Source organism: Alosa sapidissima, chromosome 11 (assembly GCF_018492685.1).
Source record: "Alosa sapidissima isolate fAloSap1 chromosome 11, fAloSap1.pri, whole genome shotgun sequence".
In the NCBI taxonomy this organism is placed as follows: Eukaryota; Metazoa; Chordata; class Actinopteri; order Clupeiformes; family Clupeidae; genus Alosa; species Alosa sapidissima.
The window spans coordinates 11,728,622-11,752,843 of NC_055967.1; the positions used below are offsets into that span (position 1 = coordinate 11,728,622).

General features: G+C 42.8%; 1 protein-coding gene across 2 annotated transcripts; it reads right to left on the minus strand.

The window, feature by feature from the left end:
* Positions 1 to 221: 221 nt before the first annotated feature.
* ptdss2 (phosphatidylserine synthase 2) lies at positions 222 to 22,407 on the minus strand. 2 transcript variants are annotated; one of them, XR_006034953.1, is made up of 14 exons: positions 21,762 to 22,407; positions 21,097 to 21,371; positions 18,947 to 19,048; positions 13,962 to 14,044; positions 10,586 to 10,653; positions 9,254 to 9,388; positions 7,700 to 7,750; positions 7,360 to 7,473; positions 6,622 to 6,740; positions 5,292 to 5,406; positions 5,001 to 5,146; positions 4,547 to 4,732; positions 3,070 to 3,318; positions 222 to 3,015 (listed from the first exon to the last, which is right to left on the minus strand). XR_006034953.1 is itself a non-coding variant. In XM_042109070.1 (13 exons), the coding sequence occupies exons 2-13, from the start codon at positions 21,339 to 21,341 to the stop codon at positions 3,150 to 3,152; spliced, it is 1,533 nt and encodes a 510-aa protein (XP_041965004.1). In that variant the 5' UTR covers positions 21,342 to 21,371; positions 21,762 to 22,407; the 3' UTR covers positions 222 to 3,149. The 2 variants fall into 2 exon arrangements, 1 of the variants encoding a protein (XP_041965004.1); XM_042109070.1 differs by having other exon boundaries at positions 222 to 3,318.
* Positions 22,408 to 24,222: the final 1,815 nt, after the last annotated feature.

Consider the following 24,222-nt stretch of genomic DNA (forward strand, 5'->3'; position numbering starts at 1 on the left):
CAAGCTTATTGCTACAACATGAGAGCACTTTATTTCAAAACTGTTTTTTAAAATGTTTTTTCATATTAGGAAATAATAAGTGAAGGTACAGATATTCTAAAAGTTACAACAACAACAACAAAATACCACTAATGCCGAGGCCATTTTCTCATCAGTCAAATGGTTTGCTCCAGAGCCAAGACAGATAAGATATTTCAAAGGTATTTTAAAGACATAGGCCATTTCCCAAGAGGACCCCTTCTTTTTATTGAACAAAAAAAGCATCAACTTAAAATACATTTGGATTGTTCCCATGCTATGTTATAGCCACACATTGTACTGGATACTAAAAACAAATTTTCGGCATTAGAACAAAATTTGGGATTGTTGACAATAAATTGGCATTTGAATAACATGTAGCTCTCTTCTGCAAAACATCAAGATCTGCTTTTGTACATTCACAATAATTATAATGGCATCGAGTGTTGACTAGACCACATGAAGAGGCCATTTTGGACAATCTGCACAATATCTCTACATGCCAGGGCAATGGTTCCCTGGAACCACATTTTACTCGGAAGCAGGTGGAAACATTCATACAAAACCATTTACGAACAGCAAACCAGTACAATGGACCCAGCTCTCCGACTCCATGTTATCAGTGAGATATACACAAGTTCCCTTAAACATCAGCATTTGTGATGCCTTTTATTTTTTGGTGTGGTTGGAACACACATCCTATAAAGTCACATCATAAGTGACTTGATGCACAGCTGCAATTACTACACATACACTGGAAAATAACTATTTTGGTTACTGCTTTTGTCTCTTTTTTTCCTTACAGGTGTGTGCATTCAAACATTAATGCCAACCACTAATATGGCATACAGACAGCATTTACAATGGCCAATGGCTTGTGATTTCCGAAGACTTCCTGGTTTGGTGATCTTAAAAAGACAACAGACAGGAACAGTAACATATGAGCAGTGATGTCTAAACGTATGGCTTCAGCATACAAATCCAGATCTTTGGGTGGTGATGGGGATGAGGGTGAGGGGCTTACAGCACTCTCTTTTGAAAAAGATACCCCCATGATCAGACCCATGTAACTGTACATGTAACCCGATAACTGTACATTATGTGAGGGTTTGCCTTCCAACTCTTTATAGGAACAATTCAAGTCTCAAGTTAGCGTGATTGTCCCATCTAGTGGTACTGGTAGGGGTTTACTGATAACAGTGACGAGAATTTAAAGAACTATGCAGACAACTGCAGGACTATGTCAGTTTTGTAATACCATCCTAAATTCAGTGATGTTGCATTAGACATGGATGAAAAAAGAAGTTACTAAAACAACACTATACATATCTATATCATGAAATACTAACTATGCAGTATATTTCAGATTACATTAAAGTTATTCTGCTTTCTGCTGCAGGAGGCAATGAGTGTGAAGAACATGTTGCTAAGTAGTGCTGGCACCCATGGGCATTGTGGGATAGTGAGGCTTTGACGGCAACCTTCTCCATCAACAGACACAGAGGAACGAAACCAGTGTCAATCTCTCATTTAAGTTAAGACATTAACGACCCATTGAGACAATGGGACGTCTTCCAGACTCTTTTTTCACCTTTTAGTAAAACATTGATGTTTGTTATTTAAGACAATAACTAACAAGCAAACCCAACTTAGTTCTGACTCCAAACATGTCTTAGAGACTTTCATTGTATGTTAAGGAAAGGCATTGCCATTCTTAGAAACTAAGCCCGACAGAACTATCCCATGATCTCCATTGGGAACAAAAACCATGGTAGTGAACCTTCATTATTGCATAGCAGCAGAAAGTCCCTCTATTAAACCCTAATGACATGTAAGTGCAATGGAAAAAGAAAACATACACTACCGGTCAAACGTTTGGGGTCAGTTAGAAATCTCCATTCCACTCCATTATAGACAGAATATCACTCCATATATGCACATTATGTAATCTGAAAACTGCTGCCCTGATTTAAAAAAACAAAACAAAAAAAAACAATATAATCTATAATGGAATGGAAATTTCTAAGTGACCCCAAACTTTTGACCGGTAGTGTACATCAGAGCTTCCATCAAAGTTGCGCACCACACATCTCTTAAGGCAAAGAGAAGGGAGGGAAACATCTTCATCCAAAGACTCGTCCACTCACGGGGCTTACAATGGCCACTTCTCATAGAGTCTAAAAATATATTAGATTATGTGATGCATTGCAGTCAGCCTCATTGAATTTGAGTGTGGATTAGAGATTTGGTTCACTCACTCAAATGCTAGTCAGATGTGCGTGACATACATATGGCTTACGACTACATCTGCATTGGCAAGGATACGGCAATTAGTCTTGCTAGCCGAGAAATGCTAGTGAGAAATGGCCATTGTTTGCATGTATCAAGCTTTATATGCCGTTACTCCAGTTAACCCCCAAACATACACTCACTATCATTTCAAGTCAGCTTTCACAAATACATACACACACATGCACACGCACGCACGCGCGCGCACGCACGCACACACGCACACACGCACACACACACACGCACGCACGCACGCACGCACACACACGGACTAACCTCACACTGTATTTTTCCCAATCTTTGAAAAATTAAGAGGTAATGATTTCTTGCGTGTTCACATATCCACAATAATTGACACCTGGCTATGTTCCCTATGAATCCACCTCACCACATCCCCGCTTCATTAAAACCAAAACCTCACCTCCCCCCACCATAACTCTGGGTTGGTTAACTTCTGTAAATAGTGTTAACAGTGACAAGCCAACATTGGAATGACTGTTTTGGTGTAACACACACACACACACACACACACACAACACACACACACACACACACACACACACAGCAGCCCACCTACACCCTGGACAGGATGATGTTAGTGGGGCTTCTGAATGTGGGAATGGCAGCAGCAGCAGCAGCAGCAGCAGCAGCAGCAGCAGAAGCTTGAGTGCTTCTGCCCTCCATCCATCTGTCCCCATTTCATCCACCCTTCCACCCCTTCACCCACCAGTCCCTCCATCCTTCTGTCCCCATTTCATCCACCTTCCACCCCTTCACCCACCAGTCCCTCCATCCTTCCCACAGTGCAGTGCGGGGTAGTGTGATCCCTTGCCGGGGCCCCCTCAGGACTTCCTCTGCCTCACTGCCTCTGTGCTGCCGTTGAGTTTGCTGCGTCCAGACGTGGTTGCTGGGCTACCGTTACCGTTGTTACTGTTTCCAAGGTGTCGTTCCCGTTCCCCTGTGCCTTCCTGTTTGCGCCGGCGGGTCTCCTTGTAGCGTAGCGTGATGTCTCTAATATGGGAACACACACACACACACACACACACACACACACAATCAGAGGGGTAGAACATAGCCACAGACACAACATAAAACGAGATGAAATTGAACGCAGCATAAAACGAGATGAAATTGAGTGAGCAAGTCAGTCTGGTAGTAGTGACCAGTGAAAACAGTTTGCACCTGAAAAAAGACAGGGAAGTTAAAGAATCAAGAAAATGCTAGGGTGCTTACTAGTGCTTTGTTGCTTTAGTACCAGCAGATCAATCAGTGGTTAAGTTATGGCCCATACACAGAGTGTGTGTGAATGTGCCCTGTGAGTTAAAGAGGCTGTGTCACGGGCAGTCAGACAAACACACCACAATGGCAGACATGAAAGCGTAAAAGTGGGAGGAGCCAATGTGCTGACTGACAGATGAAGGGATGTCAGTTATTCACTCTTCAGCATAGTGACTTGTGATTTACTGTGAATAGTGTGAATTGTGTATTTCTGCAAGTGTGGTCACATGTCAGGGTTCAAACTTGGTGCCGAGGGGGATGAAAGCCCTGTTAAAATTAGACCAAAACATAAACAGGAAAGAGCTGATGGGAAAAGGTCAGAGAGCATGCAGGATGATTTCTTTGGCCTGAGGAGACAGAGTGAGAAAAGACAAGCGAGCGCCACCGCAGCAGGGGGAGCCACACAGCCTCCCCACACCTACCTCACTGCACATGGACATTGCCGCTGAGCGCAGGAAGGAAGGAAGGACGGACAGAGGAAGGGAGGGAGAGAGGGATGGAGGGAGGGAGGGATGGAGGGGTGGATACAGGAGAAGAAAACAGACCACAAGCTTTAACATGCAGGGCTGGCACTCCCTCGGTCACAGAGGACGAGAGTGGAAAAAGACAAACCGCACCAAAAGAGGAAGCCAAAAGTCCCAGCAACAGGGATGAATCAAGCACATCTACTGAAACGAAATTTTAAAAGGCTCGATTCTTAAAGCGTACACCCTGGAGGTAGCCTGTGCATGGGTGGTATGTAAGCTGAAGTGATTCTGTTCAAATCACACAGGGAGCATTGCAATGGCCTCAATCTGGGTGGGCCACCAGTGTATAATTAGACAAATGAATCTTAATCTGCCTAATTAGAACACTTGCTGCTACAGACAAAGACAAACTGAAAGAGAAGGTGGAGGGCAGCTATGGCTGATTGCCAAAGCCCAGAACAGAAAGGGGGGTGGGGGGGTGGGGGCTTGCTTACCGGATAAAGAAGCGCCACAGTGTCCAGGTGAAGATGATGACAATCCCCAGAATCCAACACTGCGTGACGATGAAGGGGATGGGAAGTGTGATGGTGTGGAGGTCGTACTTCACCACAATGAGGAACTCGGTGACAGTGATGGCCGCCACCAGCCATGCCTGCTGGCCCAGCTTTTTATGGAACTTCCTGAGAGGATAAAGGAGAACTGAGAACACTCCATAATGCTCAAGCCCAACGAATCGTTTTAACACACTTTTTATGTTATGTGCAGAGAGAGAGAGATGCTGTGCAGCCTTTCAGTGAGCCTTTCACAACAGAGCAATTATGGGACTGTTGTGTTGACCTGCTGAGGAGCGCTTAGCTCTACGGGAGCGTACCACAGACTGGAGACGGGCTAGCCTTTGTATTTCATTATATTACAAACACCAAGCATGTCCCCCAGCCCCACACTTACGGGTCATCCATGAAGTCGTAGATCTCCCTCATGGCCACCCCACCCACGTTGACGAAGAACACGAGGCGCAGCAACACCAGGTAGTGCTCCGGAGGCATCCACAGCACGAACTTCAGGTAGAAGGTGTTGAGCTCGGCCAGCAGGAACTACATAGACACACAAAGGAAAGGCAAAGAGTTATGCCGTACAACAACAATATGAGCGGGAAAGAGTTATTTGTAATCATGTGTTCAGTGTGTGTGTGTGTGTGTGTGTGTGTGTGTGTGTGTGTGTGTGTGTGTGTGGATTTACCATGAAAATGATGCCAAGTACTGCTAGCCAGCGACGAAGGTTTGATGCAGGCTTCCACTCAAATTTTACCCAGCTGTAGGGTGTGAACTGAAAGGCTATACGCTTGATCTTCCCTCTGTGGAGAAACACACACTCACAGATAAGTACTGGTAATCAGATAAACAATTTCAACAATAGATGCTGTTTAGCAGTCAGTCATTTGACAGCGTAATGAAATCACTGCCAACTGACTCCTGACTCATAGCAAATCTGCATGTGAGGAAAAAACATTCTTAAATCGAGGGCAGCTGCCATTTCAAAAGCCGTTGAAATGTGCCGCTCAGAATAGAACACTGGGAATGGGTGTGGGTGGGGGGTGAGTCGTGAAAGCAATCTGAAAAAAATCACACTGCAGGGACCTCACTAAATCAGCACAGGCCTTTTCAGACAACTTCAGCCGGGATGCTTTTCACAACATCTCACAACAGCTTTAACAGTCACTATAGAAGATTCCAGACATATCTAAATAATCAAATATGTTCCTTCCTATGTGAAAAGAATAGGGGTGTCACGATTCTCCAAATCCTCGATTCGATGTAATTTTCGATTTTAAAGTCACGATTCGATTTTTAATCTTTTTTTTAATATTACTATTAATGCATTCCTTATATGTTATTTACTCTTTTTGGCCTTCTCCTTTTCTGTTTCGGGGGGCTTTTATTTTGAAACCGCTTTTTATTTTGAAACCGTTCCAAACGCGAGGTTGTAATGTAAACAGAACTAACATTAGGCTAAAACAGAGATGTGAACATAGTGAAATGAAACAACACAGAATGATAATTTGATTGTTTCAGCACACTCCGAAGAGACCCAAGGTTAGTGTTCATGGAATATGTTCTTATCAATGTGCATTTTAAGCCTTAAAGTAACTTTGGACTGTAACTAGATCACCTTTTCACTTGCTAAGTTGAGTAGCCTAGGCTAAGTTAGTTTTAATTGACGTGAATGAATGAATACTTCCACACCGGTGATTTCAAAGTAGCAAGAGGGGCTTTGATTTCGGTAGGTTGATGTGTATATTTTAACTGGCTGCAGCCTAAAATTAGAGGAGTGTTGACGCTGCAGTTCAGCACGTGCGTGTGCATTTGTGCGTCTTGGCATACATGCTGGATGTGACATTGGGGGTGTGGCTGCATCGTCGATTCTACTTTTAAGTTTGAAGTTTGAGACTGAGATGTAATTTTGACCGATTTCGATTTTTTTGACCTTTTTAACCGATTTCGATATAAAATCGAAATCATGACACCCTTAGAAAAGAAGCACTGGGGAAAGCTGGGGAGGAGATTCTTACTTGTATGTGGGGATGTTCCACAGTCCCTGCCACTGGTATGGCTTCATAGAGAGCCAGCCCAGCGTTTTCATCCCACAGTAGATTCCCAGGCCATTGCACACCAACACATCCATTATCCACTACAGATAACGACAAGGATGGAAAACAAGTATGAGGAAGGTAGAAGACCACAGACAGAGAGAATATGCTATTCTAATTGGAGAGAAGACGTCTTGTCTTTTAAAACCAACTCGCTTTGCTGCCCCTTCAAGTTCCCTGAGTGGAGTTTTCTGTTTCCTTCAGCTTTCATTCAAATCCTCTTTCTTCAGCTTTGAGTTCTTAAGTGAGTGTCAGCTTCAGCTTTGAGTGTCTACTCTGTTTGTGTTGTGAGGAGCCTTCAAAGGCTTTGCACTGCCTTGGAGGAAGCACCAAAGTGAGAAATCAACAGTAACATAATCTCAACACTGAGCTGCGATGCTGGGAATTAAAGAGCTTTGTGTTTCATGTTGAAGTGAGCAGTTGAACTAGTGTTGAGCTTAGTCAATTTACAGCCTAAGAGATGCGTGTGTGTGTGTGTGTATATATGATGTTGTTCTGACTGTCACTCCAGGAATAAGACCATGCCAGCCAAATTCCCAAATTTACGCTTGGCTCGAGAATGGAGATTTAAGTTTAAGCTGAAAAACAAATTCCCTCATACTCCCACCACTATGGACGGTATGAATACATCCTTCTGGTACATTTCCACATACTACTTACATGATCCCACCAGCATTCAGAGAAGTTGGGCAGCTGATGCTCCAAGCTGTACTCCAGGAACTCAAACATGACACTGATGATCATGCACATCCACCAGTCTCGGATCATCAGGGTCTGCATAAACAACATACACAGTCACATGCACTGTCAAAAGAGTGTGTTCTTTCTTAAACTAACTTGTCCCAGTAAATATGGCTGAGGTGACAATTTATTTTATGACAACCTCATTAATCGCATCACGGCCTTCTTCAGGCTATCTAAAAGATATGATGCCAGGGATTGCACGGAAACAAAATAAGGATAAGAGTTCATTGGGAGTGGGGGGTAGAGTCTCGCCTACCTTAATGTACCAGCCAAGGAAATGTGCCGGAACGAAGCCATCCATCTTGTCCTGTTAGGAAGGAGCGCACGTAAAGACTTTGAGCCAGCAGGTCTGCATGCCAGCAGAGGACCGCACTGTCCCCCAGCACCACTGCAGTAGGACCGCAGCCATTAGAGTAACTCAATACAAGCCAGTGTCACAGAAGACCGAGGACAAAATCTACACCAGGCTTTCTAAAAGACCAGGTAATAGGAAAAGCAGTTGACTTATCCAGTATAAACAAGCTGGGGCCATATTGTAAAAACGAATCCCAAAACTTGTAGAGGTGTCGGATTATATAAATAAATAACAATGACCACCTGTCTTGTTTGGGTGACTTGGGGGCTTTAAAGGATGTGTTTTTAGAGAAGAATGGGAGAGTGGTGTGGTAGGGAGTGCTGCCATGTTTGTGCTGTGATGCTTGGCTAACTAGAGCAGTTCACAGACAGCACGTACACAAACAAGGAGGGAGGGGGAGAGAGAGAGAGAGAGAGAGAGAGAGAGAGAGAGAGAGAGAGAGAGAGAGAGAGAGAGAGAGAGAGAGAGAGAGAGAATGTGACCGGGAGGGAGAGAGAACGACATGTGCAGAGAACAAGAATGAGGGAACGAGTGAGAGAAGAAAAAGAATATAGAAAACAACTGAAGGCGATTTGAAAGGGAAAAGAAAGATATTTGGACCGGAGCCTTGGCCTCCCACAGGGGATTCAACAAGGCTGACGCATCCCAGAGCCAGCAAGAGCTTAGAAAACTTCACCTCACCAACCCCACCCTCCCCAGACACAAAATCACCTCACAGACAGAGACGCAAGGGCAAAACGGAGCTTAAGAAAACAACAGCCATGAAGACTGAAGCAGATGGCATGACATACACAGCAGGGAGGGGGTGGGGGAGGATAGGGCAGGAGAGAGCGCTCTACATGCAGTCCAGTGAGAGTGCCGTGGAGGTGGGGAGACACGCTGGGGGGTGGGGGTGCAGGGGAGAGCGCTCTACACGCAGTCCAGTGAGAGTGCCGTCCGTGGAGGTGGGGAGACACGCTGGGGGGTGGGGGGTGGGGGGTGGGTGCAGGGGAGAGCGCTCTACACGCAGTCCAGTGAGAGTGCCGTGGAGGTGGGGAGACACGCTGAGGGAGGCAAGTGCAACTTCATGCTCCCCAGAGCCTCATCAGGGCACAGGCACATGACATTAGGGATGGGAACAGAGGAACAGAGGTGATGAAAACGAAAAAAAAAAAACAAGCCCAACACCTCTTCTTCTTCTTCTTCTTCTTCTTCTTCCACCTCTACAGCTCTGCAAGACCTTTCACCTTCGGTGGTTTGATTGTTTTGATTGGTTAAGAATCAGCCACTCCATCAGCTTAGGGCTTTATTATTAACTGAGTGTCGTAATATTTAGAGGCCGTTGAGCCAGAGAGGGTTAAAGTGGAGCTAGTAATCAAGGATCTTTGGTTGAGCTGTTAGGTTCCTCATAAAGGATGAGCATGATATGCAAAGGCATGTATGGCCAAAGGTCACTGGACAAATGCACTACCTTACCCAGAGGTTGTGGAAGGGGTCGGTGGTGTTGTCCGGATCATAGACATGGCAGTTGCCGCCATAGTCCCTCTCCGGCAAAGGCACGCCCAGCTTGGGATCGATGTACTTCATGAACTGCCGTCCGTCGTGCACCGTCTAGCCAAAGAAACGCAAAGAGGATTTGCTCCAAAATAAAAAACCTTTGGTCTGGTTTACTCAGAGCAGCTGTGACTGCTGACTTACTCAACAACACATCTAGGGTGAGGACAAAATTAACTTTCTAACGCAACAGATGTCCACTTTCTCCCTGTCTCACATATACTTAACAGTGGCCACAAAAGACCTGTGTATTATGCTTTGGTGACTGTCAAAATCATTTGTAAGCAGGAAAAACCCTGAAGGGTGGGTGAGGTGGTGTGTGTGTGTGTGTGTGTGTGTGTGGGGGGGGGGGGGGGGTTATCACATGATGAACTATAAAGAGGAATTTATAGTTGGTTGTCTGGAGGAACAAAAGGGTCATTAACCGACTACTTTTCCCTCCCACAGATGGGGAATATCATCTTACAAAACCCCTGAGACGGCATCATTAGTGCCCTGGTTTGTAATTGTCATGTCTGTGGTAATTTAACATGATAGGGCTGCCTCTTAACAAGGACCCATAGCATTCACGCCATGCACTCCAACAATGCTATTTAGCATAACAAGATAGTTGACTATTAATGCATCATGAATGGACATGTCACCTTCTGAATGGAACCATCTGTGTTCCATAAATTAATCGTTGACCTGTCATATGGTCATTTCAAATAAGATGTAACTGGCGGGGGTTTACAAGATCTGTTGAGGGTCCAGTTGCGAGGCCCTTTGTGGGAGAGGGGGGCCTCTTTTGCTTCACGGCGCCTGACAGAGGCCACAACACAAGGCTGACGAGGCCGTCCCCAGTCTGCAGTACACTCCCGTCGAGCACTCCTCAGCGGTTCAAAACAACAGCCCAGTGATTAATAATGCTGTGCAGCCTTTCAGCGGGCCTTTCACAATAAGCAGGCATTCATGAGATCGCTTTTGATTAGGGCCTCTGTGTTTGTGTGTGTTTTTGTGTGTGTGTGTGTGTGTGTGTGTGTGTGTGTGTGTGTGTGTGTGTGTGTGTGTGTGTGTGTGCTTTTCATTACTTTGTGGGGTAAGTTTGATTACAAGGTGGTGAATGTTTTCAGAGGGAGGGAGCGAGCGTGAGTGTGTGTCAACCGAGAGCAAACTGCAGAGGAAACAGCCTGCTGAGAGAGAAGCAAAGTTTATGCTCTCTGTGTGTGTGTGTGTGTGCCAAGGTTGTGTGATTTATATCGTCATCTGGCTCACCTGAAAAAGGATAAAGATGAGGAAGAGCTCATAGACCACCGTGACGCACAGCCAGAACCGCCAGTAGGCTGCAGGGGAAACACATGAGCAGCAAAGATGAGGACTGCGCACACACACACACACACACACACACACACACACACACACACACACACACACACACACACACACACACACACACACACACACACGAAGCCCCAAGACAGAGCCTCTCATTGTTTAACACACCCTAAAGGGCTCAGAGTAACCATGGTTACTCTCATGTAAATAAAATAAAAATAAAAATTGGACCACTGATCAACAGCATCAGGCAACAAATTACACCTCGACTGTGTTCCCAGAAACCTAAAGCAGCCAGGGGGAGTAAAGTCAACTGTAATGAAAGCATCTCGGTCAAAGCATAAGAAGCCCAGAGGGACAGGTAGCCATTTAGCTTCATGGTCTGTAGACTTCAGAAGCAGCAGCTGTCCACCCTGCTTGAGTCTCACACCCAAAACACAAGTCTTGCCCACTACATGTCTCTATGGTGGCAGAAGGGAAGCTTTCTTTGGTGGACCCTTTTCAAGTCAATTCCACTTACCAATACTACTTTTCCAATACATGAGCACTAACCCAACTGCTCTGCTCTTTTTATCCATTCCCAGAGTTTGTCCATGATGACACTTTGTGGCAAATTACTGATGGATATCTGTGTGTAGAATTATCCATTCTGTGGCATAATAAGCACCTTCATGCAACACTGATCAGGCAGGTAGAGCTGGGAGAAACCACTCCCGAGGGAGGCAGCAAAGAGACGGACTGGCTTGGCCTGCTGAACCAGTCGAGTGACCGTTGCAACATCGTCAAGAGGCACCGGACTAAATAAGAAAACAACAGCCGTCTCTGTGTCACCATAATGGGGTGGTGGGTGCTGGAATCCAAGGGTGTCGCAACGCATCAAATTCCACTCATGCCGCTCCTGTGACCCGAGTTCCCAAAACAGGAAAAATTAAGCGAGTACAAAAACGAAGTTCCTCTCCATTCCTCTCCCCCCAACCCCATCCCTACCTCTCCACCTTCTCCTCCTCCGCCGACGCCCTAAGCCACTGCCTTAGGAGACATATGTGAATGCCCCAGTTTCTGCAGCCAAACACAATCCTGCTCCTGGAACTGATTCAGCTGAGGCTGCTTCACAAGAAACCACAACCTCTCTCTCTCTTTCTTTCTCTCTCTTGGTTCTCTCTATCTCTCTGTTCTCTCTCTCTTCTCTTCTCTCTCTCTCTCTCTGTTCTCTCTCTCTCTGCTCTCTCTCTCTCTGCTCTCTATTCTCACTCTCTGTGTGTTCTCTCTATTATCTCTCTCTCTCTGTGTTCTCTCTTTCTTACAACCCAAAACAGCAAAAATTTGGACGTTGTGTAAAATGTGAATAAAAGCAGAATGTAATAATCTGCAAATCTCATATTTACTTGCAAAAAGGACACAGACGACATATCAAATGTTGAAAATGACAAATTTGACTATTTTATGGAAAATATATGTTAGTTTTGAATTTGATACTAGCAACATGTTTCAAAAAAAGTTGGGATAGGGATAACAAAATGCTGAAAAAGGTTTGTAATGATAAAGAAAACACAAGGAGGAATGTTTCTCAACTAATTTGGGTAACTGGCAACATGATTGGGTATGAAAAAGAGCATCCCAGAGAGGCAGGATCTCTTAAAAGTAAAGACGTAGGGGTATTCATCACTCTGTGTAAACATGTGTGCACAAATGATGAAACAATATCATTTTAATGCTTCTTAAGATTAAATTGTGAAGTATTTGGGGGTTCATCATCTACAGGACATAATATTATAAAACATTCAGAGAATCCAGAGAAATCTTTGCAAACAAGGGAAAGGGCTGAAAAACAAAATGGATGGCCGTGGTCTTTTGGACCTCAGATGGCACTGCATCAACACCAGACCTGTTTCCACACCGGTCATTGTATGGGCTCAAGACAACCTCCGATAAACATTGTCTATGTGCACAGTTTGATACTCAATTCAAAAATTGCAGCCAAAATTGTAACAGCCCAAATTGTATTGAGACACGATACAGAAAAATACCACCGTCTTATCTGGGCCTGAGCTTGTTTAAAATGGACTGAGGTAACATGAAAGAGGGTCCTGTGGTTAGACCAATCAAAATGTGCCATTCTTTTTGGAAATCATGGACTCATCTGGGCTAAAGAGGAGAAGGCCTATCCAAGTATCCAACCTATCCAACTTGTTTTAGTGCTTAATTCCAAACCCAACATCTATAACAGTGTGGAGGAGCATTAGTGCCTACAGCATGGGCATCTTGCACAATTGGCAAAGCACAAGTATTATTAACTCCACACTAGTGGTAATGCAGTTTTGCATGGCCCCAGAAAATGATGCTGTTTACAAAGAGCCACTCATGATTCTAATGAAGAATCTAATCAGAACGCAACGACAATTGCAGTCAAAATACAGAACTTTTACTGTGCACATTTCATGAACATCTTGTATAAAACCAATACAAAAGTATTACAAAAAAGTAGTGCAACTTGCAATAATTATACTTTTTTGAGTATTGTAATTATACTTACAATTATACAATTTAAAATAAAACTTCTCTGCTAATATGCTTACTCTGTCAAATAGGCCTATCAGAAACATGCCTTATTGTTATTGTGTGGTTTACATGACGTTAGTGGTAGGCTAACAACTTGATGTGGATGTCTTGTTAGCCTGCCATGAGCTTCGGTTCGGTTCGCTAGGCAAAACATTAACAAAAAAGTTTGTTTTGGTGCACTGATGACAGTCAGGATCATTTCTAACTAGCCAGCTAGTATTGTTCAGTTTATGTCTATAACATGTTTTACTTGCTACCTGGATAATTTCAGCGAATATTCTTAAGGTGAGATGAATGATAAGATCATTAAACTTCACTGTGTTCGGTGGGTTGCTAACTAACGATATCACCTACTAGCCAGCTAGTTACAGCTGTTGAACAATCTCAATAGAATTTTCGTGACGGTAAATCCCTTTCAATGCAGTATCCCTTAACTTTTTTCCTTAACTAAAGAAACAATTTAAGGTATTCTGTGCAACACCCTTAAATAAACCCCTTACCTAAGGAGAAATTAAGCCTTAAGGGTCATACTTCAGGGGAAAAACTTAGGGTGTTTTGTGTTTACCTTCACTATGCCTCGCAGTCGCACCATGCCTGCGTGTGAAAAAAGTCCGGTGCAGCGTTCCAAACGTTGTGTAATCAAATACACCGGTATGGCGGTATATTAAAAATTCATATCATAACGAAAATATACACCGGTATACGGTGTGAACCGTTATACCGCCCAGCACTATGCAGGAGTGATGATGGATCTTACCTGGGTGTGGTCTGGTGAAGGGTCCATCCTTGGCTTGGGTCACTCCAAAACAGAGGAACACCAGAATGCTGGCAATAATCCCCCTGGAGAGGAGACCAGAGAAAGCCATCAGACATATGTGCAATGAACACTGGGACAAACAATCTTTTGAGGAATAACATATTCTAGTAGAAGTAAAACCTAAATCTGATTCATGTTTAAATAGTTAAGTAGTCACTTAAAGGTGCTCTTAGAGATGCCACGCGTTTTTTAGGCTAAAACATTTTATGTCACTTACTGCAAACATCACCTAACCAACCGCTAGCTGTCTGTGTCCTGAGTACACTGTAAAAAAACGCAATCTCTGTGGACAGCCCAGGCTTTAAAAACGGCAACAAAAACAACCTGGGCAAACCTAGCCCATAAAAACAAATTCTTTCAGCAAATCACAGACGAGATGCGCGTTTAGGAGAGTTTCAATTGCACGGGAGCAGCACGGGAGGGAGGGGGAGGAAGTAGCCAGAAAAAGTCAACAGAAGTGACGTTAGCCAGAATCGCTTAGAGCACCTTTAAGCAGGTGGGGGGGGGGGGGGGGGGGGGGTGGGGGTGTAATAGGGTTAATATCATTTTTGTTTGTTCTTATGGGAAATGTCAACCATATGCTTGAACTTACAGCTGTGTTCATAACTAGGGATGCATCAATACCGATATTGGGCCGATACTGTGCTCATATACTATTATATACTAATATTATATATTATATATACTAATGAGGGCTGTCAAAATAACTGATTAATTTCGATTAATTAATTTGAGAAAAAATAACATTTGTGCAGATTAATCGATTCCGTATGACCTTTGCCCCCGAGCTGTTCTAGTCAGTAAAAATTAGACTGTAAAATGAAGGAGAGAGAAGAAAATGTGCTGCCTGGATCATTGATTGGAACATTTACTTTTAAAAAACGGCCTGAGGGTGTTGATAAAAAAGAAAGTGTTGAAAATAAAGTCCTCTGCAAGGTCTGCAGCAAGGAATTTGCATATCACCGGAGTTCATCAACTCCGCATCCATCAAGTCCATCAAGTCGCACATCAACGCAAAGAAATAAGTGTTGACATTGAGGGTGACACAGAGTGTTCATTTATTTTCATAGTGTCCCCTAGGTTATATCTGTGGCCTGAAATGCCTTGTATGTGAAAAAAAAACTTCTTCCCGAAGCACTTTATTTTGAATTTATTTCCTCAGCATATTAGGTCATATCATAGATTATTATGGCAATTATTTGAACAGTGAAAATAATAATAAAAGAGTTTTTGAACTTTAATGTCACTAATGCTGATTTAATCATTGATATTCAATGATTCTTTTGAATTTAAGTATTTAAAATACTTTCACAGCAAAAATTATATATGGGATTAATTTAGATTAATTAATCACAGAGTATGTAATTAATTAGATTAATTGTTTTAATCGATTGACAGCCCTAATACTAATATTTTCACAGTTTTCCCTAAAGCACAGTAGCGTAGCCGCTACCCTTAAGAAACTGCCACTATGCTTTTATGTGCTGTTGCTATGCTTATTTTGATCTCTTACCACTGACTTCAAAAACATAAAACTAGCAAGATTTATGGATCTGTGTTGAATCTTTGCAGCCTAAAACCCTGGCAAAAATGGTTCTTAATTGAAACTATAGCTCACCTACTCTATGCAAGTGGCATACAATTTGTTGAGTGTATGTACTTATGCGTAGCTACTAGCTAATGTGTTACTTTGTGTAGCATTTTGTTCTGTTGCATTCTGCATTTTTTCCTGAGAAATACTGTATGTTAGCCTTTCCTACTTAAACTCCAGACCGTAGTTGGATCATTATAGGACACTCTAAGACCGAAGCCAGCACCCAATTCACTTCAACTGCAGGTTGTGAGCAACAGCAGACACAAGGTGAATATATAGCTTCAGTTAGAGAAACTGCAGCTTTATTCAATAACGTCTAGTTTAAAGTCTCCTTCACCAACTCTGCTTTGGTCGCAAACTGCCATCTTTTTCTTTCTCACCCACTCTATCACTTCACAGTCACATTCTATGCATTCTAAGTTGTTCTCCAGACCACTTTTACAAAGGTCCCTACAGTCTAGTTGACTTCATTTTTGTAGCCCTATTTGATTTGAGTGACTAGGGGGAGATAACTAGGCCTCGCCCGCCTAGTATTTCAACTAATTTTCATCTCACTGAGATCCTAGTCCGGCCTCTCTCAAAGCATTTCCAGCAAGAGGTATGACTTTCTAAATTGAAATTGGCAGTGGTAAATAGTAGTAGCAACGTTTGCAAACATTGTTTCCTGACTGCCAATGTGGTTTATTATGAGTTTGCTAAGGTTCAATAAGTTTCCCTGATCAACGTGAATGAAATCATTAGTCTAGCTTAACCAAAGTTAACGCATAGTCAATGCATAGTAATGCATTATGATGCTAGGAATGGAAATATTTAGGCCAGTTGCTAGTGCCAGTTAGGAGACCTGTTTAGTGCCAGTTCGGAGACCTGTTTAGTGCCAGGAGGCCTGTTTTACGCAGAAAGTTTTCTTTATGATCACTCATGTTTTCTTTAAAATAATGGTACATATTTTATCAATCCTGCCAGGGTACATAAGCCCATAAGAGGCCTCTCTCTACCGGTTTACCCTTAGTGCAATATGCTGATAGACAAAGGCCAATGTCCCTTAAAGGGATATTCCACCATTTGGGGAAATACACTCATTTTCCACCCCCCCTTGAGATAAACAATTGAGTTTTACCTTTCCCCAGTTCATCCAGCCGTTCTCTGAGTCTGACAGTAACACTTTTATCTCCAGCTCATTGAATCAGATTAGACCGTTAGCATCTCTGCTATAAGCTAACGGTCTAATCTAATTCAATGAGCTGGAGCTAAAAGTGAAAAGGAAAAGGTAAAACTCAATTGTTTAACTCAAGGGGAGGTGGAAAATGAGTGTATTTCCCCAAATGGTGGAATATCCCTTTAAGTGTCCTTGAGTTGAGGGGTGAGCAGGGGTTATATTGTAACATGCAAGAGGTGTATGTGTCTTTGTCTACGAGGGAGGGAGGGAGAGAGAGTATTGTCAGGAACAGAGAAATAAAGAGACAGACAAAGAGAGAGAGAGAAGGACAGAATGAGAGAGAGAGAGCAGTAACAGGAAACAGAGCTGAGGGATTAGATCAGGTGAGGTCATAGGCAGCATAGGAACGAGCCTGGCTGTGGGCTTGGTAATCCTGAGCCTGGGTTACGCTGACCAAAGCAAATCCTGTTAGTGGAGATGGAGCGCAGCCCGAACAACCCCCCTCACACTTCCACCCACCTACACCGCCTCCTCCACCATCCACATGGCTATTTCTGGCCGGGGCTACACCCACGCACACTTCCTCTGGCCAGGAGGCCCTTGCTGGCACTACACTATACAGTGTGGATTTGAAAGGCTCACATGCCCACCAGCACACCAGAGGAAAGGAGAGGATGGGTTTCAGGAACCACCAAATGAACAAAACCCATCCTCAGAACTGTCCATCTGTCTACATATCCCCCTACACAAGCCTCGCTAGGCACTCTGGAAAACGCATGAGTGTGTATGTGTGCTCACATGTGGGAGCTTTGCATAATGTTATCATAATTATGACATATAAGGGCTCTATGAATTCCACAGTTTTTAACACAGAATGAATTTGACATGTGCTAATAAGATGACAGGAGAGGAGATAAATTCATTCAGTAGCAACATTTTTGCGACCACTAATCACCATGTTAGAACTTCATATAGATAATGCAATTCATGATTGACAGTAGACTTCTGAAAAAATCTAGTGGCAGTCCTGTCCTGCATTTCCCTGGTCATCTGGTACCAGTGCAGGGTAGACATTTCTACATGCAGGACTACACTCAATCAGAATATCTTTGTTTATCATAAAACTTTTATTATAACACACATTATGTGGAAATAGGGAAACAGGCAAAAAACACTATACACAAGGTCAATACAACTTGTACAATAAGTAGGCTTGGCCATTTCTAGAGGCAGAACTAGCCTACAATTAAAGGTTTTCTGTTCCATTCCATAAGGGAAATATGTCAAAAACCCTACCTGTTTGTTTTAAATGGCAAAGGCAAAAGGAAGGGCAAGGCCTAGGTACATGGGTAAAAAATCAGATGGAATTGGGCCTAAAACTTACCCTGGAAATCCAGAGTTCTCGCAAGAGCACAATGGAATTGTCTCTGCGAGACAATGAGCAATTGATGCACGTTACTTTTACCCCTTGCATTACTTACTCCAGGCTACCTAAAACTGGCCACTGGCCCACAACTAGTCTGTATTTGGGGTTATACTAGCATTGCTATCCTAGACTTCCTACCCTCCCCAACAAGATATGTTTGTAAAAAGCACAATAGCCCCACCCTATTTTTTAGTCACCGATAGCCAAAACTCTTTATTGACTATTAACCGTTAACCAACATGAAAATGTAGGCCTATTTAGAATGGATACGTGACAGTGACATAAACTAAAAGAAGTGCAAACAATTCACAACCCATGTAAATACTGAGCAAGAAGTTGACAGACATCTTGCTTGCGCGATCAACAAAACAGATTAAAAATTAAACAAACATTTAATCCTCCAGCACAAATGCGCTTAAATGGCAGGTCTGGACGCCTATATTCTGTATTAGATGGAAAATATTGTTAAACTCCCTATTGCCTATTAACAGCAAGTAGCCTAGGCAGACACACTTTCTAATGTATAAGAATGTTAGAGTGATGCAACGAAAAAACAGTTCCGCTGTCGGGTATGTTGAATATAAACCTGTAAGTAGCCTTCCTTTTTTGACTGGACAGAAGATTAATATTAATGAAATTGACAAAGTCAAAGGCAGCCCTTGCCCCCCACCCCCCCAAGTGTCAAGGACAGGGTCTGGTTTGCACCATCACACTGTGGGGACGCGGAAAACGACCCTGTGAAATCTGACCTTTTAGTGTTGTACGCCGTGTCCTGTGGTGTCTCCTCCAGCAGTGTGACGTACACAAGGGCACAGGTGAGGATGAACAGCACCGTGACTGTGTGTGCTCTCCTACAGAGTAAGGAGAAGAGAGGGAGAGGGAGAGAGAGAGAGAGATGGAAAGGGAGAGAGATCACAGGCAGAGAATCAGGTGATGTGGCATATAAACCTTTCCACTTCATTTGATTAAGTGCAACAGTCCTGCCCTTCAACACACTCACATCGTACAGGCTTAATTTCCTCTACCTCTACAGTGGATATCAGCTTTTGTTTACACTAAAGCTCTTTTTCCAAACATTCACATTGGAAAAAATAAACACATTTCTCCTTCTATCTTCACCCACCAAGACAAACCTTCTTATTATTGTCACTTTGGACAAAAGTGCTTCTTTAATGCACATGCAGGATAAAACATTGAAACACTAATATTTAGAAGCCTAAAACTATAGATTGTCTGGTAATGGTGGGTAAGATTCTTACTTTCTAAATTAGAACAGGCTTCAGCAACACAGGTTATGTCATTGATTAACCTCAGGTAGCCTAGCTCAAACTTCATAGACACACAAGAAATGCTAGGCTCAGATACACTCAGGCATACCTGTATAATTAAGGCATTCAAAGCTTCTACTTCTATGTCTACAGCTTTTGAAGGACAACTGCTATCATAGGATGTACCACAAAAATCAAGGGTAGGCAAACAGCCATATCTCTAATTTGCTCTGTTTTCAGGCCCAGAGTGGTATATCATTAATGCACTTCAGGGTTATTCTGCCCTATCATTCAGGGTCATCTCTACCTCACCAGTCATTATTCACACATGCTGATAGCTAGGACCTACCCTGAAACTAATTTGTATATAAGCCCATACAGTCTAAGGACAACAACTGCATCAGTTAGCAAATCAATGATGGTTTATCAAAGAGGACACAGGCACGAGAGAGACTAGTCAAAATAGCGGTGGAGAAATTTGAAGTCTGAAGTTTAACTAGATTTGAATGATCCTGAGCAGATTCATTTGACCCTATATTATCTAATTTTACTCCTTGGTGAGATTATAAGTATCCATATTAATGAAGCATGCAAGCACTTATTCACGCTGATAAATGCAGGTATGTTTTACAATGCAATCTTTGGAGGGCTAACCGATGACACTAGCAGTACCAGTCACCTGGGAACCTGTTCATCTGGTGAGAATTATCACTGCACCCGTTGCCTGACAGCAAAAACAGCAACAGGAGCAGCCTGACTAACCTGACCAGGCAGCCACACCTACACTAGGCCAGTATGCAAGTGTTGAGAGGGGCTCTTAACTGTCCATGTCTCTGTAGAATAGAGGTATATTTAGCTTCTCCGGTATCTGAGACCCAGAAATTAACAGACAGAGCTTACCATGCCCAACATGACTGGTCCAATGCCAATATGAGAGGTAGACTACTAAACTCTAGCTAAGTCTGCTGTTAGACTACAAGACTCAATTGCATTTGGTGCGCTATGTGCTATTCCACACCAGTTAACAACACCATAAAAATATCAAAGGGATCAAAAATAATGATGTTTATTCAAGGACACTGATATTTTCCATTCAAACTCATGAACAAATCTTGTAGGAAAACATTGTGTCATGTGTCTAGCCTAACACACAGAATACAGCTGCCTGTGTGAAATTGTTCTTGTCTGTCAAGGAGACAGAGACATTCCTAGTGCATAAAGCCCAAATCCAACAAACTACAGTAGACCAAGACTTCAATCACAGCCACCTGCTACCTGCAGTGCCTCCACAAGAAACACTAGGGAGATTGAGAGGGCATAGAGTGCATTAGAGTTGTATGCTATGGAGATAATAAGCAAATGCCCACATAATCAACAGCATCAGACCTCTGTAAAGCCTATAACTGTTCAATAACCTATAACGATAACAAATGAATAGGATCAATACCGTCCATAATCAACTTGTTTACTTATCAACATTCAAAGGTGAGAGAAGCATTATCTTATCATAAGCTACCTGATGTAAACATAGATAGATAGATAGATAGATAGATAGAGATACTTTATTGATCCCCAAGGGGAAATTTAAGAATTCAACCTATGCTTGCAAGAGCCACATCTTCACATCTTACCAGAAAAATGTGTTGGTCCCGTCGTCGAATACTTCACTCTCGGTTGTCCGCCGCGACAGGTTTTCCTTAGACGTCTGTTTACCAGATTTAGACTTGCTGGCTGGCACTGGGGTATGTGATGCGTCGTGAGAACCGGAGGACGGTGACGGATCAAGTGACCCGTTGTTGACCTGGTCCTCCGGTGTTGCAGCAGGTCTTCCGGCGACAAAGGCCATGGCACCTCTTTTCGACTCAGGTTTCGCCATCACCACTTAGCTGACACGTTCTCTGATAAGCTGCCAACATCCAAACTTTATTCTGTTAGTGTTTTGGATGTGTCTCGTTCATTAAAACTGATCTAACGGGTTGAACGTTAAGTAGAACATATTTCACATTAGGACACATAGACTATGGCATGACCTTGTAGAAACGGCACGAACGCTTATTATTGACATGTTTTGTGAGACCACGTATATTAGCCTAGCCTGGATAAATAGATCTGGCTACAAGAGCGTGACGATAAAAATACGTTAACATTGGATTTACAATAGAATTCACTCGCAGTATCAGTGAGCTGACTATCCATCATACAGTGTCAAAAATCAGTGTTAGCTACAAGTTGTTATTAAGCAGTCTATTTGGAATTCAGGGTAAACGGACTATGAGAAAGATTACGACCAACTCACCTCTTCACACAAATCCTACAGACGCAAATGTCCACTGAATGTTACAAATGATTCCAGTCATCAATCCAGTGTCTTGTCCTGTGGTACTTGTAAACTGAGATACCGCGGCTACCTTCCCCGCTTAGATCGCGCCGTGGCAGCCTTCCTTACAAAACCTCCTTCGACTTTCGTTAAGCCAACAACAATTCGTAAAGGTTGCAACACAGAGGTGTGTGGCATTGACTTGATAGGTCACTTTCTAGCTAGCTTACAGACCACATATCTTTGCGATTTCTATGACAAGCATTCCAATATTTTAATAACTTTCGTTAGCGGGTTGGCTACTTAAGTCACTGACATACAATGTAACTAGCTAACTTACATTACAACCATCCTAGAGCGAGTTAGCTAGCACAGGATAGTTCAACATGCTAACGACAGAGAACGCATGCGACTGGCATGGCCCCACGATTACTTTGTCCACTTCAGTAATAATCCGTTTCGACTTTTGGGAAATCATTAACAATGTAGCCCGGTGCCCAGCAGAAAACTGCAGCACCACAAGTCTGGCTCACGTTGGAACGTTTGAGTTGCAGCTCTGGGCTACAGATTGTACATGTGAGAGACACATTGTACAGTTGCCAGGCTGATAATTTGCTGTCAGTCATGAAAAAAATCTTGACGGCGCTCGGATTTCGTCACTTCCGTTTCTTCCGTTCCAAGGATATTTAAAGTTGAAGAAGCCTATTCTTGTGGAATCTGAAAAAATGCCTCCAGACAGTTTTGCAGCCTCGGAAAATGTTGTAATGGTACTCCATATTCCCATACAGTCACCTTGCTAGTATTTTGTTACTGTGAAAATGGCATTATGCTAAAAACGCTCAAAAGGAAGATGTGACAACGAAAACATGAATATTGCTAGCCCCCAGGGCTACTGTTAATATTTCAGTGGCACGCTGCAACTTTCACAGAAAAAGCGTAGCTTAACTGTACCTTTAAATGGGCGTCTTTCGCCATCGTACCACCCTTGCATAATGAGGTGAATAACAAACCTACTGGTGATCAATTATTTAATCCAGGCCACCTACAGATGACACATGTGACACGTTACTTAAAACACGTTACTTAAAAACTAGAAGTCACAAGATTACTAGCAACACTTCCAAGCCTGTTTATGGTCTTGTGATTATATGATTCGCCTATTAGAGAACATTGATCAGTTGTCTCGAAGATAACCTGAACTAACCGTTGAGATGTGTGTGTTTGCATGCATATCATACACATACCTGTCAACATTTAGCTTTCCAAAAACGGGAGATTTTTTTTCGGGGGGGTCAGTGTTTATACCGGATCTGTGTTTGCATATTTTATTTAATACGTTTCATACACGTGTTTCAGTCGTTTCTTTTACCTTACCATTACCTTACGCATGCCAGTCATGTATCCACCAGCTGCCTGCCTGCAGCTAGCTACTTCCAAAACTCCAAAGCTGTCAGATTTGGTTCCGAGGGCACAAGTTCAGTGTATCAACAACACTCAATGACAGTTTATGTGATGTGTTAATCAATTAAATTCCCAACAATTTCACAACAGCTAGTTCTGGAGTAGGCCATTCAACTAGCCCGCTTGCTTACGACGAGACTCGCGCAGTCGGCACCGGCTTCCTTATTTGGGTTTTGGGTTGCCAGGTTTTAGCCTATGACAAAATGGTTGAAATTGAAATTAAGTGATCGTGTATGTGTAGGGTGTATTTCATACACAATCTGGCAACCTGAATGGATCAATGATTTTAAAATGAAGTTTGATGGCCATGCAAATTACGGGAGTTTTCCGGGAGAAATAACAAAACGGGAGGGTGCTGGGAGATGACCTTGAAATACGGGAGAAACCCTGGAAAAACGGGAGTGTTGACAGGTATGATTATACACCAAAATATTTTCCACAAATTATGTTGCAGAGAAGGTTTACATCAATTTACAGTAGGCTATATGTTGCAATAGGCCTACCGAACAAATAGGGCTTTATTGTGCACAAAATGAGGGGCATAATAGGGCATAATTGTGCACAAAGTGACACAAGCTTGACATTTTCAGGGTTTGTTCTTGATGACATAAGCTTTGGAGGCATTCTCAGTTTGACCTCTGAGGTCAGCTAGAGGCCATTGACCTCTGTGATATGAAATTTCCATGCACAAAATTAAAAATGGGTGTATCTTTTGATCTAAATGTCATAGAAATGTAAACTAAACATGCTTTCCCATGTTTCCAAGCATGTGGAGCTCATTTATATAAAAAAAAATGCAACAACCATTTCTAAGAAGCCTATAAACAGGTTAATTTCTGACATTACTAGCGTATGAATGCATTATTTATGTTATAAGACATGTGAAAGAAATGAATGACACAGGCATGCACAAATTCATTTAAACTAAAAGGGCACTAAGTTTCACTTTCACAATCATTGCAAGAAAATAGGCTATATA